The sequence below is a fragment of the Aulonocara sp. 'chitande type north' Nkhata Bay genome, linkage group LG3, assembly GCF_057382095.1.
Source record: "Aulonocara sp. 'chitande type north' Nkhata Bay isolate Kocher_YH1m ecotype deep benthic linkage group LG3, A_spYH_male_GT1.1, whole genome shotgun sequence".
In the NCBI taxonomy this organism is placed as follows: Eukaryota; Metazoa; Chordata; class Actinopteri; order Cichliformes; family Cichlidae; genus Aulonocara; species Aulonocara sp. 'chitande type north' Nkhata Bay.
Window position 1 is genome coordinate 61,495,518 of NC_141346.1, and position 16,111 is coordinate 61,511,628.

Sequence of the window (16,111 nt, forward strand, 5' to 3'; positions counted from 1 at the left end):
ATGTCGTATTTTGGTCTAAACAACCCAAATTGTGATGTCCACATATGTGGACGCCAGGTCCTAGGAGGTTAAATATCTGCTCACTTTGTCAAAATGAACCTGATCATCTCTGATGAGTTCAGTGATGTCTGCCAGCTCACCTTGCAAGTGGTCGAGCTCATACCGCCGACAACGCGGCCACAACTTGTAAACCCCCTGCTGACTATCAGCTCTGGAGTTATTTATTTATGTTAGTTTCAACTGTTCCTGCAGAAAGTAAGCACGTGTTACTGATAAAAAGTCCAATAGAAGCAAAGTCTAAACTTTGAAAACAAAAAACAAAAACCTGTCTGATTAAGATCTGATGTTTGGGGGGTTTCAATAAGCAGTGTGACCCATGTATATGCATCAGGGGTGGGTTTTGATTATCGATTTATCGATTAAAATCGATTCTCGCTTGGATAACGTGATATCGATTCATTAAAATCCTGAATCGATTTTTAATATAAATTTATTTTGGCCAAAACGCCAGAATCTCAGGTTAAACCTCCCAAAGTTTCAACAACCACCAAACAGCTAAAACAGTAAATGAGAGCAGGAACACGGATTCTGCACAAAGACGTAAACACAAAGCGCGGAGCCGCCGACGCATCAGAATCAGTGAGATGTGACTTTCTCACCTGACTGCACGGACACGAGCTGAAAGCCGACAGCTCGCTGATTCTGATGTTGCGGCGGCTCCGCGCTTTGTGTTTACGCCCTTTTTGAGCTGATTCTGAAGCTGCAGGTTTGATCTCTCTCCAAACAATATTGAGTAAACCAGCAGCAAACCTCTGTAACTTTGCTCTGCTTCACGTCAGCAGCATCAGGTAATGTTCATATGTTCATTAATGGTTTTCTTTGCTTTTTGATGTACTGCAGAATATTTGTATAAAATCCCAGGCCAGGAAAACCTTCATGTTTTTCTGTTTGATCCTCAGCTACTTTGACACAAAGGCCTCTGCTGTGACGCTCACACCTTTGATAAAGTCTGGCAAGTGTCAGATTTATTTTATAGATATAAAAATATAGAAATGTTCTGATGCATGTAGTAACTGTTAGCTTTAACTGTACAAGGCTTGTTAGACATAATGAAACACATCGTGCAGATTTCTGGATGTTAGTTCTGGATGTCAATTTAAACTGAAGTGATATAATCTTCTCCCCACAGTTTGAGTTTGTATTGTCTCAGCTGCAGACAGACTATGATATTAATATTATTAGTTATTAATATTATTAGTTATAAAGGACACCTTCCTGCCTTTAGTCTTATTCATGATGATTATTAGTCGTCTTCTAATGTCCACAAGTCTGTATGATGTGTTTCATAGTTTCTAACAAGCCTTTTAAACTTAAGTTACTGCATTGCTGAAACACCAACATCTGCTTATTGAACAAAACAAAAACAACCAAAAGTCCACACATCTGATTTTATTTTTATTTTAATAGACTTCCAAAGATTATACCAGATAACTGGCCTCAGAATATAATTGAATAAACATTTTTGAAAACGATAACCTAATCCTGTCTTGACAGGCTGAGCTCTTCAGTATCCACCAACAGCATCGTCATGCTGAGTCAGACGTTTCTGCTCCTGCTGGAAATACTCTTCCTCTTTCCACATTGTACCAAATGTTTTTAAATGTTAGTTTCAATTTAAAATTAAAGATTAAAAAAGTGTAACACATATAAACATCAGATAATTAAGACAAGCGAATGGTTCAGTTCCACATGTGCTCCGCTGACACATTAAACTTCAGTAAAATGATGCAGTTATGAAACAACTTTAATCTAAAACAAACTGATTTGCTCAGGAGCAAAAACAGTGAAGTCAGTGACTGTAAGTGAGTGAGCTGTGCTGGTGACTGGATATCAGATTTCCAGTCATTAGAGCAGATAAGTGGCAGAACTATATTACTGATTTAATTTAAATGCAAATAGCCCAAATCCTGATTAAAGCATCAGGTTCACTTATAAAGTATTCTGTAGTTATCTTAGTGTCCATCGCCCTTCCCAACATGGGAATAAAGCAGCTGTGAGAGAATTAAACATGAATGAATCAATGGTACGGAAGTGGAGGAAGCAAGAAGAATGAGCTGAGTAAAGTTTGACTCATGCGACATTTTTGTTTCGCTTAATGCGCCTTATAATCCAGTGAGCCTCATGGTCTGTAAAATATGGTGCATTTGCAAATTATGTGCACAATATTGGAACTAAACTATTTTATATTGACAAACAGCGGCCCGCATTAAACTGTGACTGTCACCAGGTAATGTGGGCGTGTTTGCTGAATAAGCAGCAGGTGTTAAACAGCTGACAGGTGAACAGGATGCATGCAGGTAAACTCGAGGGCCCTTCGAGCTGATCGGTGGTGTCGTGAGGAGAATTTCAGCTCATTATTCATGTTACAGAAACACAGAGGTACGAGACCAGGCAGAAGACTTTCTGATTATTTGTTTTTAGTTAAAATAATTCCATTGTTGTCTAGTGATGGTGTGGTAAAGCTCTGTGAATGTGTCCAATTTTTCCGGCTTTGTTGCTTCACCCAAAGGCAGATCACACAAAGTTTAACTGCTTATTATGAAGAACTGACATCTGCTGGTCATTTAATGTTCAGCAGCACTGCTGTGAGAATACCTGTAGGACACATACCAGTGGATATGTGAGCACATGCACAGCTGCAGGGCTAGAAGGGCCCAAATGAATTAAATAAATAGATTCTTAAATAATTAATTAAATGTGTTATTAATTGATTAATTACATTTATTTAAGAATCATTAAATTTTTAATTAATTTATTGTAAATGTTGGAAATGAAATTATTTGGCATTAAATCAATGATGTATGTATTTAATAAGTATTTTGAACTTAGATTCCTGTCAACTCACAATCGACACAAACACAGTGAACACAAAGCTCCAACTGTCTGACAACAACAGGAAGGTGACACATGTGGAGGAGCTTCAGTCACATCCTGATCATCCAGACAGATTTGATGTTTGTGAACAGCTGCTGTGTAGAGATGGTCTGACTGGTCGCTGTTACTGGGAGGTCGAGTGGACGAGGAGGGCTTGGATATCAGTGCGTTACAGAGGAATCAAAAGGAAAGGAAGGAGTGATGAGTGTGTGTTTGGTGGAAATGATCAGTCCTGGAGTCTTTGCTGCTCTGATCATTATTCCTCTGTGTGGCACAATAACAGAGAAACACCCATCTCCTCCTCCTCCTCCTCTGTCTCTAACAGAGTAGCAGTGTGTGTGGACTGTCCTGCTGGCACTCTGTCCTTCTACAGAGTCTCCTCTGACTCTCTGATCCACCTCCACACCTTCCACACCACATTCACTGAACCTCTTTATCCTGGATTTGGGTTCTGGGATCCATCGACTGGTTTCATGAAGGGTATTTCAGACTTTTTTGGCACACTTAGGTATGAATTGACTCTTTGTAGTTAGTCTTACCTGTTAGAGAAACAGTTCAGTCTGTTCATGTCTGTGTCTTTCACTCAGAAACACATGATGAGATTCATGGATTCAGTCAGTTGATGTTTTAAACTAAATGATTCACAAATTATTATTCAACACAAGTTTGGTGAGCAGCAGGGCTCATCCTGCTTTTTGTTTTTGTGCATTATAATGATGAAATAACTTTGTCATGTCTGTGGTGGCCTTTGGAGAATTAAACCATCCTGTAGAAACTAGATATAAATGTCATATTTTCCAACATTGATATTTTTCTGTGTTTCAGACGACAATGAAAAGATAAAGAACAGTCTGTAAATCACAAGTTATCAATTCAAATGATTATTAAAGCCACAAGAGAAGCTTCCTGTTATTTGTACCACTCACCTGGTCATGTGATCCAGCTGTGCAGCCAATCATAACTGCCATCACTTTCTACTTTGATATTTCCATGGTGAATGGACTGATTCTTGTTTAACACGTTCATACTCTGATGGATGCATCGGAGAGGGTTAGTGTCTTGCTCAAGGATACTTTGTGTGCCAGCTGGAGCAGTCAGGGATTGAACCACCAACCTTCTGATCATTAGATGCCTTGCTCTGTCTCCTGAGCTACAGCCATCATCAAAGCTCTTTCTTAAATCCTCTCTGAGAGGAGCTCAAACACGAGGAAGAGACGAAAGTGAGGGAAGAGAGTGAACTCATTAGTAAAATGAAAAACAGCCAGCGTTGATGTTTAAGACAAGTGAGGTAACAGAAACACTATATATAGCAGCGGTCACCATGGCAACATCAATGTCGGTTGCTACGTATTGTACTGATCCTGATCTGTGAGCCTCATATCAGGATATGCTGTTGTTTGTATTTGTTTGCATTGTTACCATTTTTGTGTCTTTTTTAACAAACTACTTTTATCTTGCCATCGTTTGTCAGAGAGTCAAACTACATTTGGTTCATCTTTCTACAATAAAAACATTTCTTCATCTTAATTATTGTATGTGCAGAGTTGTAGTTACTCACAGTGACCACTGGAGGCGTGTGATCCTGATAGTTTCCCTGGAACCGTCCAGTTCATCCACATGAATGAAGCTGTTGGTGATTAACGCTCATCTGTACAACTTTAACAACAATATCAAACATTTAATCGCTCTGCAAACAGCTTGTCTGATGTATAAACTGTGTCTTAAAGGATCAAAGTAAATGTCACATTGAAAGCAGATTTCACTGTAATGTCCTCTGTTTGAAATATTCCAAATATAATCTGGCTTGGTAATGATTTACTCATATATTGTCCACGCAGACTAAAGCAGTAGGAGATGAGATGAAAACAATTAGAAGAATCTTTACTCTTTAATGTCACAAATTCCTCTTTGTATGTAACATAACAACATACATGATACAGCTGCAGCAACTGAGGCGAGGAGAGAGGCAGCAACAAGAAAACTGGAAGAAGGAGACCAACAACACCACCTGTGGAAATCTTTCCCCAATCAAGCGTCATCATATCAGCATTTCATCAAAAGCACACATGCTCCGACCTGACAATGCAGAGCTGTGGCAAAATCATTGAAATCATTTATGAAACAAATGAGTGCATCAAAAATAAGAGTGGAGCTGCAATGAAAGAGAAGTGAACTTTCTTCAGTCAACACAAAGTTTTCCCTGACAGGTGACATTTAATTAAAGTGACTTTATCACCACACACACATTCAGAGGCAGTCTACAGGAGCAGAGCTGCAGCTATTCAGCAAATGTCTCCCTGCAATCCTCACTGCAACACCTACATGTGAAAATGAAACCACCTCTACTGTTCACACATGAAACGTCGTGTGAAGAACCAGTTTTCCTCAGATCTCTGTTTTAGTAACTCTGAAGTCTGAACTTTGGATTTTTGCATCCTGTTTGTACTGATAACTGTCAGTGGATGATTTTGATCCCAAAGAAATCTTTAACACACATGTAGTGATGGGACGTGTTACTGAAACAATGGTTAGGAAACAGAAATCGCCTGAGAATCTGCTCATGTTTAAGATTTCTTCTTTACAAACATTTTCTATGGCTGTTCCCAGTATGACCAGTGATACAAAGCATGGGAAATGGGGATTAGTTCATTCAGACAAATACACTTTTTAAAATGTAAAAATAAAGAAATGAATCAATAAAATAAAAAGTCAAAGAAATAAAAAATAAGGGTCTGAGGCGTCTGTCTCACTGTATCCATGGCAACAATTTACTTCCTGTTCCTTCGTATCAGAACCACATCTTTGAAATCAAAACATTTAAGATTCAAATTCAACCACAGATGTGTTCAATTAGATATTAAATGAAGCAGTGCAATGTTTTTATCACTATCCAAGTTTGAACTCTAAGTAGAAGATTTAAAAAAGCAACACACACACACACACACACACACACACACACACACACACACACACACACACACACACACACACACACACACAGTATGCAGACATGATTTAGCTGATGATAACATAACGACTGCACAGACCCGTGGGATGATTCATGTCCTTTTTCTTTCTCTATGCAATGATGAACTTCTTGCTTCAGGACCTTCTTGATGAATTTGTTTTCTAATCCACAGTTTTCTACCTGATCTGTGTGTTTGAAGTAAAATGTGTTGCACGCACGCACACACAGGCAAGGTACTCTTTGTTTGTATGTAGACGTCATATGTTAATGAACGTCATATGTATATTCATGTAACCTCAATAAAAGAGCAGTGTTACGGGGGAGCGGACGAGAGCAACTGGGGTGAAGCGAAGGAACGGCGTTTGTCCGGTTCTCTCCCGTGCACGGGAAACATAAAGAACTTTGCCTACTCGTGTCTTGCTTTGCTATGTAATTAAATTGTCCTTAACGTTCCAACGAATAGGTTTATGCTACAAACCTATCACTGAGGTTAACTACACAACCCCTTGCCACCTCCTTATACACAGGAGTGAGTACAAAAGGGTTCGTACGGACGCATCAGCCGGCCGTCCTTCTGCTCGACACTGTTAGCTGAAAGATGATCGGATCATCCTCTGTCCTGTATTTAAGGCTGAGAGTCTTTGTCCAGTCTCTTTTCCACAGCTACTGTCCACAGCACTGATCCACCTGCAGCACAGCCCCACTCAGTTGTTTTATGATTTACATTGTGCACGTTTCCCTTCCACTGAGCTTACAAAACCTCTGACAGGAGAAGTCAGGCATGTGTTTCCCCCACCTCCCCTTTTAGGCAGTAATAAAATAGAAAACAAACAAACAAACAGGCTAAAGCTAGAGCACAAGCAAAGACAGCACCGGTGACTAAGTTCTCCCATACTGGACGTACGCTACCACGTGGGCTCAAACAGCAGCACATCAGCTCAGTTTACATACTGTTGACATCTTCATCAGAGGATCAGCAGGGAGCGCTGCTGAGCTGCAGTGGTCTCCACCAGAGTGACGGAGCAGGAATCACAAACAGCACAAACCCACCGTGTTGTTTCCACCCTGTTCAGGAGATCTGAGCCCCCATCCCTTTTTTTCATGTTGCAGCTCTGCACTGCAGGCCCTGAACGCCTCCCGGTTACCCTCAGTGTGCTTAGAGTTTAATTTACAACCGACGAGCTCACAGATCATCTGCAGGCAGGTGAACGAACCCTTAATGTGAGGATAATAGCAGAGCTGAACTGAGGTCAGAAATAGTCAGGAACGGTGTCGACACAGTGAAGTCAGCTGTTTGGGAATTTGTCTGATTATCAGTTTGGGGGGGGGGGGGGGGGCGGTGTTAAATAACAAAGGCGGTGTAGGATGGAGAGAGGAGGAGGGAGGGAGCAGTGATGATATGAAGTCAGAATACACATGTGGCAGACATAAGGGGGTCAGACAGGAGCAGCATCAGTCTCTGCTCTGTTTTGTTAATAACGTAGAAAAATAGTTTTGTACAATCAAGCTACATCGACGGACGCTTTACCTCACGTACCCTAAAATGAAAAAGTAGTGACAGTAAGACGGAGGCTGCACATGACACCATGACTGAGTTCACAGCTGTTGCTTTGATTCTAACGTTTAAGACTTTTGGCATCGACTCCGTTTTAATAAATGAGTGCTGGGAGGCGTCGTTTGACTTCAGGAGCTCCTGCGATGCTCCTGCGATGCTCCTGCGATGCTCCTGCGATGCTCTTACTCTGCGGGAGAAAACCTAAAACCAAAAGTAGCAAACATGGAGCGATATGACTCGTTTAGATTTTGGGAAACGTGCATCGACAGGTACAGTGTCCTTTTCCCCGCGTCTTTAAAAATGATTCATGCATAGATCCCCCACTGAGAAAACCCTTTTATATACTTTCTCCTTTGTACACATTTTATATAGAACTATATATAATATCATTTCTCTATATCTATATTTTCAGAAAAATTCTTTCCACACAATAAAAAACAACAATTTAACAAATGCTTCAAACAAAACAACAAAAAGAGAGAAGATGGAAGAAAGAAAATCACGACTGAGGCCAGTTTGGCACTTTGTCATGAGAACATGACAGAACTCTGTTAGTTGACGGTAAATAGCGAAACTCTATTTTTCTTTGGTTTTTCTTCTCCCTCGATGAGAAATGAAACACAGCAGTACTTACTTGGCACCTAAAAATGCTGGTAGAATGAAAGATATCAATGTTTTCATAGTTATATGTTTAGTGTACGCCTCCCGCCTCCAGACTGCTCAGCAGATCGGGAATTTTTAGAGAAGAGCAGGAGGGAGGCGTGTCAAATGAGAGGAAGAGAGCAGTAATAAAACACGGATGTAGAAAAGAGAAGCATAATGTGCACATAACACACAGGAGATGGAAAAAGAGATGACGCCAACGTAAAAAAGAGAAAACAGCGAGGAGCGAGAGAGCATTCGTCCCTTTGACAAATGTTGGAGGTCTTGAGCCTGGAAACAGCAGACCGTCTTTGAAAACAGTATCTTTGAAAGATCTGAGTCACCCACCCCAAACTGCTCATCTGCTGCTGGACACTTCAGTTGCACCTCCACATGCCACCAGTGGAGGGAGCTGCCAAGTTTCACAGCACATGACGCAGCAGGTGTAGTTGCTTTTGGAGAAAGAAGAGAATAAGAGGACAGAACGAAGGCCCACGTCTAGAGGCCTCCCTTCCAGAGCGGTAGCAGAGCCAGTGTTCCTGGTCCCTAGGTGGCGCTGTGTCGGGCCTGTCCCTACTATACCCTGGTGGTGGAGTGGGGGTGGGGCAGGGTGTTGTTGTGGCCGGTGGAGGGGAATGTGTTGAAGGCGTGAAGAGGCTGCATGCTGGTGATGGTGCTGGGGATCACGGTGATGGTGTTTGGCTTCATCAGCGGCACGTTGTCGGGGGCGCGGCGCAGCGCCAGGGTGTAGTCGGGAGGGCAGGCGGGCCGCAGGATGTCGTGGGGTCGCAGGGGCTCCATGTCGTGGTGAGCGTCGTGCTCCCAGTCCTTCATCTGCAGGGACATGATCTCCTCCTCCTGGCTGTGAGCCAGGTCGTTGGCGGGGCCGCCCCGCTGAGGGGACAGCCGGTGCCGGCGCATCTCGTGCTGCTTGTCACGCTTGTAGTAAAGGGCGGCGAAGGCCAGGATGTTGAGGAAGAAGAGCGACGCTCCAACTGCAACTGTCACGCTCAGTTCGGTGGAGTAGTCGCGGGTGTCTCCGGGAAAGAGGTCCTGGGGCGGGCGCTCTGAGCTCTCGGGCTCAGGATCTGATGGGAAGGTAGGGTAAGGATGACGAGTGGCTCGAGGAACGTTGTTTCTGGGCCTCATGGTGCCGGGGTCACGGCCTGCGGGGGAGCGCGTAGTGGTGGGAAAGAGCACGTCGTGCAGGCTGTGAAGATGAGGGACTAATTCCAGCCAAAAGGCCACTTTGTTAGCTCTGTAGTTGTCTCTGACACGAGGTTTCAAACCGATGTGAAGGTACTGCTTGTCCTTCCAGTTGAACTTGGTCCAGATGACCTCCTCGAAGCGGTTGGGCTTGGTATGAATGAACTCGGTGTCCTGAGGGACGGGCAGGTTGGGGTCCCTGGTGGAGCATAAAGGTTAAACGTTTCAGTTCAAAGTTATATTCAGTCTCCATTATAAGTAACATGTGGCATCAATACACTGAATACAGACAGGAGGCCCATTCTCTGTGCAACCTTTAAACTATCTAAGACCAACCGGCTGCTCTGGGATCTGGATGCTTTTGGTGAACCAGTATGTTCAATTCTTCAAAGCCACACGGGAATTAAACTAGCAACCCAGATTCAAGTATTCAAGATGACTAGAAGGCTATCAGTGAACATACAGTAACGTGTACAGTTTACACTACTGTGACATGAGGCCTACCCAGTCTTTGCGAAGTTAGTCATGACCACAGCGCTCAGCATCACATCGTTCTTGGAGAAGTTGCACGGGAGCAGGTCCGTGGCACCGATCATCGGTACGCCGAACACGTAAGGTATCTCATCTCCGTGCGCGGCGTCGGCCCACTCGGGCCACGTCTCGGTTTGGCAGTGGTGGTAGAACGTGTAAAAGTAAACTGGGGACTGAAACTCAGCATGGAGTTTGGCAGTGGCCACAGCTGGTGCCACCCACTGGTGGTCCGTAAACAGGAAGTGAGTGAGAAATCTAGAGAGGAAAAAAAGTCTTTCAGATAACAGAAGGAGTGACAGGCAGCAGAGAGGAAGCATGACTGCATTATCCAAACATGTCTGTACTGTGACTGTGGTCCGGCTGTGAGGGGTTCGCAGGCCGATCTGTCAGAAACACCGACACTGAGATTGGGAGCCCACTACCTGGGGGATGATAGCATTACTGCCCACAGAGCCTCAAAGGTTAAGGCGCAGACACGCCGTGATGTGGATGAGTGGCTCTCTTTAGCACGCTTGTCTTGTTTGATGCACTTCACTGGGCTCACATGTTACTGATTCCATTCTTTACTCGCATGTTTTAAACGCTTAAAGCACTTTCACAGCTTTTTATATTCTTTTGAAAATTCATGTGAACTCAAGCTGTCAGAATTGTAATGTAAGCTTTGATAATTGTCCACATTTGTCATTTTGACGATTATCCGTTTATTTTAATGAATACAGCAAACAGAAAAAAACTAACAGATCAACAAACGCGGCTCCTAATGAGACAAAACCTGATGATGCTGCAAAATGCAGTTAAGTGAGAGGAGGCTGTAAAATGGAATAACTGAAAAAGTGGCAGTGTACAGAGGTGGCGTCCTCACCCTCTGGGTAGCCGTAGAGGTTGTCAACAAAGCTGGAGATGGTGTAGTCGAACGCCGCAGCTGAGATGCCGTCGTTGTCCTCACTGTCGTCCACAAACTTCAGCCCCTCTCCCTGGTTCACTCCTATCAAGATGTCATAGTTTAGGAGCTCCCCCTGGTGGAGCAAATAAGGAAGAACATGCTGAGTGCTGGAACAGAGCCTGTGTGCATCACAAGTCTACAACAGGAAGTGCAGCTGAAGCACAGCTTTGTGAATTGGCAGCATTTCATTTCCCAGTAAACAAAATAAAGATTAGCTGTTGCCATGAAATTCCTACTATAAACTGTAAATACTGCAATATATGCAGGGTTCATACACATTTTTAGGGTCAAATTCAAGCACTTTTTAAGCACATTCAAGGTCAATTTTCAAGCTTTTCCAGCACATTACCAAAAAAGAAGCATGTTTCACTTTGCATCACCTCAGTAAGACCTTGTAAAAATTTAAACAAATCATCTGAGGTCGATTTAAATGTCTTTTGTTCCCCTTTTGTTAAAAGAGCAGCACACAAAAATACAGAAAAAGGAAACGGTTGCCTTACATGCATATAGTGTACAAACTCAAAAAAACACATTCCTCTTAAAAATGCGCAAATGTGAACAAATCAACTTGTTAGAGATCTTCATCTCCACTGTAAATAAACAACAAGCCAGAGAACAAGAAAACTGCACCAAACACCACAAACACCAACAAATTAATGTCTTCTCATCAGACATTGAAGCTTCTTTCCTGTGTGACATAAAAAATAAGAGACAGATGTTTGTTTGTTTTTTTAACTAGTTAAGCACCCACGTTCAGTCATCCACCCATTCACGCACACATTCACACACTGGTGATGTAGCTACAGCCACCCTGGGGCGCACCAGGCCCTCTGACCACCACCAGTAGGCAACGGGTGAAGTGTCTTGCCGGGTGAAGTGTCTTGCCCAAGGACACAACGACCGAGACTGTCCAAGCCGGGGCTCGATTACAAGGCGAACTCCTAACTCTTGAGCCACGATCGCCCAGTGGGGACATGGGGACATTTCAATTTCCAGCAGGAAGCTCCCCCTTTTTGTTAAACCCTTTAGATCAGGGGTCGGCAACCTGCGGCTCTTTAGTCCTTATAGTGCGGCTCCGCGTGGTTTGTGAAAATAAATTAGCTGAAGTGTATTTTATTTATGTTAGTTCTTTTTTTAACTTGTAGTTCTAAATTGGAAGATTATTGTGATTTTGCAATATACAAATAAAATTATATTTTCTTATTTTTTCATCGCTCAAAATAAGCGTCACACTCGCGGAAGCCGGTGTACCCGGCGAAACGCCGTGCATTTATCGAGCCTTTCAACCCCAGATAGGCCAATTATGGCTCTTTGGCTCTTTGGGTCTTAAAGGTTGCTGACCCCTGCTTTAGATGAACAGAGTTTTTTAATTAAATACATAATCTTTAATAAATGTTCTCTTTTATAAAAAGTAGGATAATTAAAAAAACATTTATTATACCTCTATTGAGTAGAAAAAAAACTCGTGTTTTCTGTCGTCTGTTATATAATATTAGTGATGTTTGTGACAATTAATTTCTTAATCGGCTGGACTAACCAATAGTCCACAACCAGGAAACACTGAAATTTTAAGTTAAGTTTGAAAACAGTTTAAAAAAAATACCCCATTCCAAAATGTCTTGTGACAATCTCATTGGCTTAGGGAGTGATGATGTCATAGATCTTAAGAATCTTAAGTCCTTTGATGTTTTTCCTTAAGTAGGGGTGAGAAACAGCAAGTTTTAGTTCGTTTCAGCAGCATCTGTGTTTGCAGCCTACAAAACGTTCACCACAAGCTCTTCAAAGTCATCGTATAGAAACTCCAACATGTTTCCAAGAAAAAAAACAACCAATTCAAAAAGATTACGCCGCCTCTCCTTCCTGGCGTGGCCGGCCAATTTCCCCAAATGGCTCCTCATCCTTCCAAAGGGCGTTAGAGGAGAGTAGGAAGGAAAACTACCTTCTCCAGAAAAAAATGCAACAAATTGAAGAAGACAAACTTCAACTGGAGGACAAATGTAGACGAATGGAAGCCCAAAATAAAGAGCTGGAAGAAAGACAACAGTGCCAGCCGGACATAAAAATTATTAATGAGGGCTGGGGAATCAAGTTTGCTCAGACCCAAGAGCAGATTGTGCACCTCATTAAAGAAAACAGGCAAAAGAGTGCAGAACTAAAAGAAATGACCAACCAGCTCCAAGACAAGAAAACGATGACTGATAAGATACAACGGGATCTCCAATACATGGACCGAAAAAATCGGCTCCTCCAAAGACAGCTCCATGAAGCTGTGGAAGAAAAGAAAGAATTCCTCCAACAGAAGGAAGAGCAGGACAAAAAGCAACGAGACATGCAGCACGAACTGAAGAGCATGCAGGAAAAATACCGCATGCTGAAAGAAAGCCTGGATGAAACACTGCGCCAAAATAAAGACCTTCTTCAACAGAAAGAGCAACAGCAGGAAAGACTGAAAGAAGGAAAACGTGTCGTCCAGGACTTTGAGTCTAAAAATCTAAAACTGCAAGAGTTTTGTAATCAGCTGGAGGACAAAGCAACTAAAGTGGAAGAAGAAAAGGACAAACTGGAGAAACGCTGCTCACAGATGCAGAGAAGGATCGATCAGATAGCGAGAAACAGCTCCGAGCTCGTTAAGGGGATTTTGGTGGAATTCAATAACTTGAAGCGTGAAAACACTCAAATGCAGGCGCAAAAACAACAAGAAGACAAAATACATGAAGACCTGCAGCTCACGCTCCAAGAAATCCAGAAAAGAAACGAGCAGTTAGAAGACAAGCACAAAGAGGTCCAACAGAGAAATGCAGACATGCACAAGGACAAGCTGATACAGGAGGCAACATCCAAACAACTCAAAGACAAGCTTGAAGAACAACAAGCAACATTGGAAGAGGTGGAACAAAGATGTGAGAAACTTGAAGAACAAAACGCAGAAACCATCGATGAGCTGAGAAATCTCATCCTGGAGAAAAAAGCGCTCGTGGAAAAGTGCATGAAAAAAAAGAGAAAATGGTTCCACTTGTTCCGGAGGAGAGACGCTACTGCTTCCTCACCTGATGTAGCCTCGTCTTGCTCCACCTCTGTTAACCCCCCCAACCAGTCCCGGCCGTTGACTGTCCCCTCCTGAGCCTGGTTCTGCCGGAGGTTCCTGCCCGTTTAAAGGCAGTTTTTCCTCCCCACTGTCGCCTAGTGCTTGCTCAGAGGGGATTGTTGGGCTTTTCTCTCCTCTGCCTTGTTTCTTCATTTACTTGTTTAACTTTTTTCATTATTACTTCATTTTACCTTGTTTCTTCATTTACTTGCTTGTTTAACTTTTTTCAACTTATCTAAATAATAAACCAATTAAATTTATCCTTTGAGTGTTTTTCATCTCATCTTTACAGAATCTTTCCAAAACATTTTCAAACATTCAGATCTGTCTTTTATTTTCTTCTTGAAGCCTCATAAATGGTGAACTAAAAACCCGGAACATGGTTTGAAACATAGTTTCAGCTGAAACTGGCATAACATGCTGTGTGTGTGTGTGTGTGTGTGTGTGTGTGTGTGTGTGTGTGTGTGTGTGTGTGTGTGTGTGTGTGTGTGTGTGTGTGTGTGTCAGGATATCACTAGTTAGGTCATCATGTTTAGACTCATTCACTCCAAAATTATTTAGGCCAAATCTTTAAAACAGTGTCATTTCATACACATTTTCAATTCACTTCAATCGCACAAATGCAGAAATAATTATTTGCAGTATCTTATTTATTATGAGAATGTCATGCCTGATCATTTGTACCTACACCACCAAAAATGGGGGCAAAAGGGAGGAGATCATGTTTAATCGGTTATAAGAAAAGGTCAGAAATATAAGTGCCGACATGAGCAGTGTCCACAGAAACCTCTGACTCTCAGCTCAAAGCTCATATAAACCATTTCTACAACCAGCAAACAAACAAAGACACCGAACAGTTAAAAGAGCAGTGACGTCACCACGAATCTGTGGTCAGGTAATATCCATGTTTTGATTGATGATTTTCTGGAGTTAAATGTGAACCGAAGCATATTTTGGGTGTTATATGCTATTAAATACTTTTTAATTTATTTAAAAGTATTTAATAGCATATAACACCCAAAACATGCTGGGTGTGGAAATAAAAAAATCTGAATTTCCTCTGTTTGAGTCACAGTAACTTTGACATAGTAACATTTGCAGTAAGTCCTAAATGTTCACCTTTAAAATCCCTCCCTCTGTTCATTTTGCCCACATCATGTTTCAGTGGTTGGCCTCAGGTTCTTCAGCTTCCTGACAGTCTGAAGTCAGCTGACAGAGTTTCACCTGCTAAATACACAGAAAATCTTGTTAAAGCCGCACAGTTTGCCCAACAGTAATATTCCCATTAAGCCCTTTCTAAACACTTTATAACAATGTGTCATCACTAAATTATAAACTTCTTCTCCAGATCTGCACGACTGCACTTAGTCACAGACTTTATTTAATTGTCCTGCGGCTGCTATCATATATTTTACCAAACAGTTCTTCTCACACAGTCACAGATATATTTCTCTCAATGCAAACTTCACTCATGTCTCAGACAGGAAACTTGAGTTTTTCTTTTTTTTCTGTCCCCACTCATTCAACTAATTTGCATATTGAGTCACATCTCGAGAAGTTGCCCTGACAACAGAAATGCATATTCAAAACATTGCTGCATAATTCAATTATTATTATTTTATTTTTATTTCTACAGTCGTCACTTCTTTTGCTCAATCAGCTGGAAACCACTTCTAATTCACTATTTTAAACCTGCTTTAAGCTTCTAATCCCTGGTTGGTCCTCCCAGTCTCCTTTTCCTTGTCACAAAAGTCGCTCTATTGTCCTGCAACTTCCTGAGTTATTCCTCAGCTTCAGCCTTTAAGTGTGTTAAATCTACACCATTCAGCATTTATGTCATGTATTCACATTCATGAGTGTAAGCATGTCTTCATTGCGTGTATGTTGTGTGTTCATATTAATATTGAGTGTAAGCTGGTCTTCGTTGCCTCGATGTGTTTTTATAATCAGATTTAATTCCTGCATCTTTGCGCTGAACTGTGGATTCAAACTGTCTCACTTCTGATTCTCTCCAAAAACAATTTCACATGTGACAATTTCTACATGTGTGTTTTCTATTTTTCTATTCATTTATGTATTATTAGTTCATTTATTTCTTTATCTCTCTCTCTCTCTTACTTTTTTTATTTACCTTTCTGTTGTGATGCTCTGGATGCTTCTAAACCCACAAATTCAGCCTCAATGTTCAACCCAACTTTCCTCTGCTGTCACTTTAACACGTCCAACCTTCACCTCTCACCGGTCCTC

The 16,111-nt window shown here is 41.9% G+C and overlaps 3 protein-coding genes and 1 pseudogene across 3 annotated transcripts in view; 2 read left to right on the forward strand and 2 right to left on the reverse strand.

Moving 5' to 3' along the window:
* Positions 1-16,111, reverse strand: part of LOC147336449 (uncharacterized) — a 137,123-nt gene that overhangs the window by 58,303 nt on the left and 62,709 nt on the right. The gene's annotated exons all lie outside the window — the stretch shown is intronic.
* Positions 903-5,691, forward strand: LOC147336452 (stonustoxin subunit beta-like). The gene has a single exon (XM_086287085.1). The coding sequence runs from the start codon at positions 2,862-2,864 to the stop codon at positions 3,465-3,467; it is 606 nt and encodes a 201-aa protein (XP_086143211.1). The 5' UTR covers positions 903-2,861; the 3' UTR covers positions 3,468-5,691.
* Positions 8,179-12,587, reverse strand: LOC147336453 (neuroligin-2-like; annotated as a pseudogene).
* On the forward strand, positions 12,734-14,049 carry LOC147336454 (uncharacterized). The gene has a single exon (XM_086287071.1). The coding sequence runs from the start codon at positions 12,734-12,736 to the stop codon at positions 13,898-13,900; it is 1,167 nt and encodes a 388-aa protein (XP_086143197.1). The 3' UTR covers positions 13,901-14,049.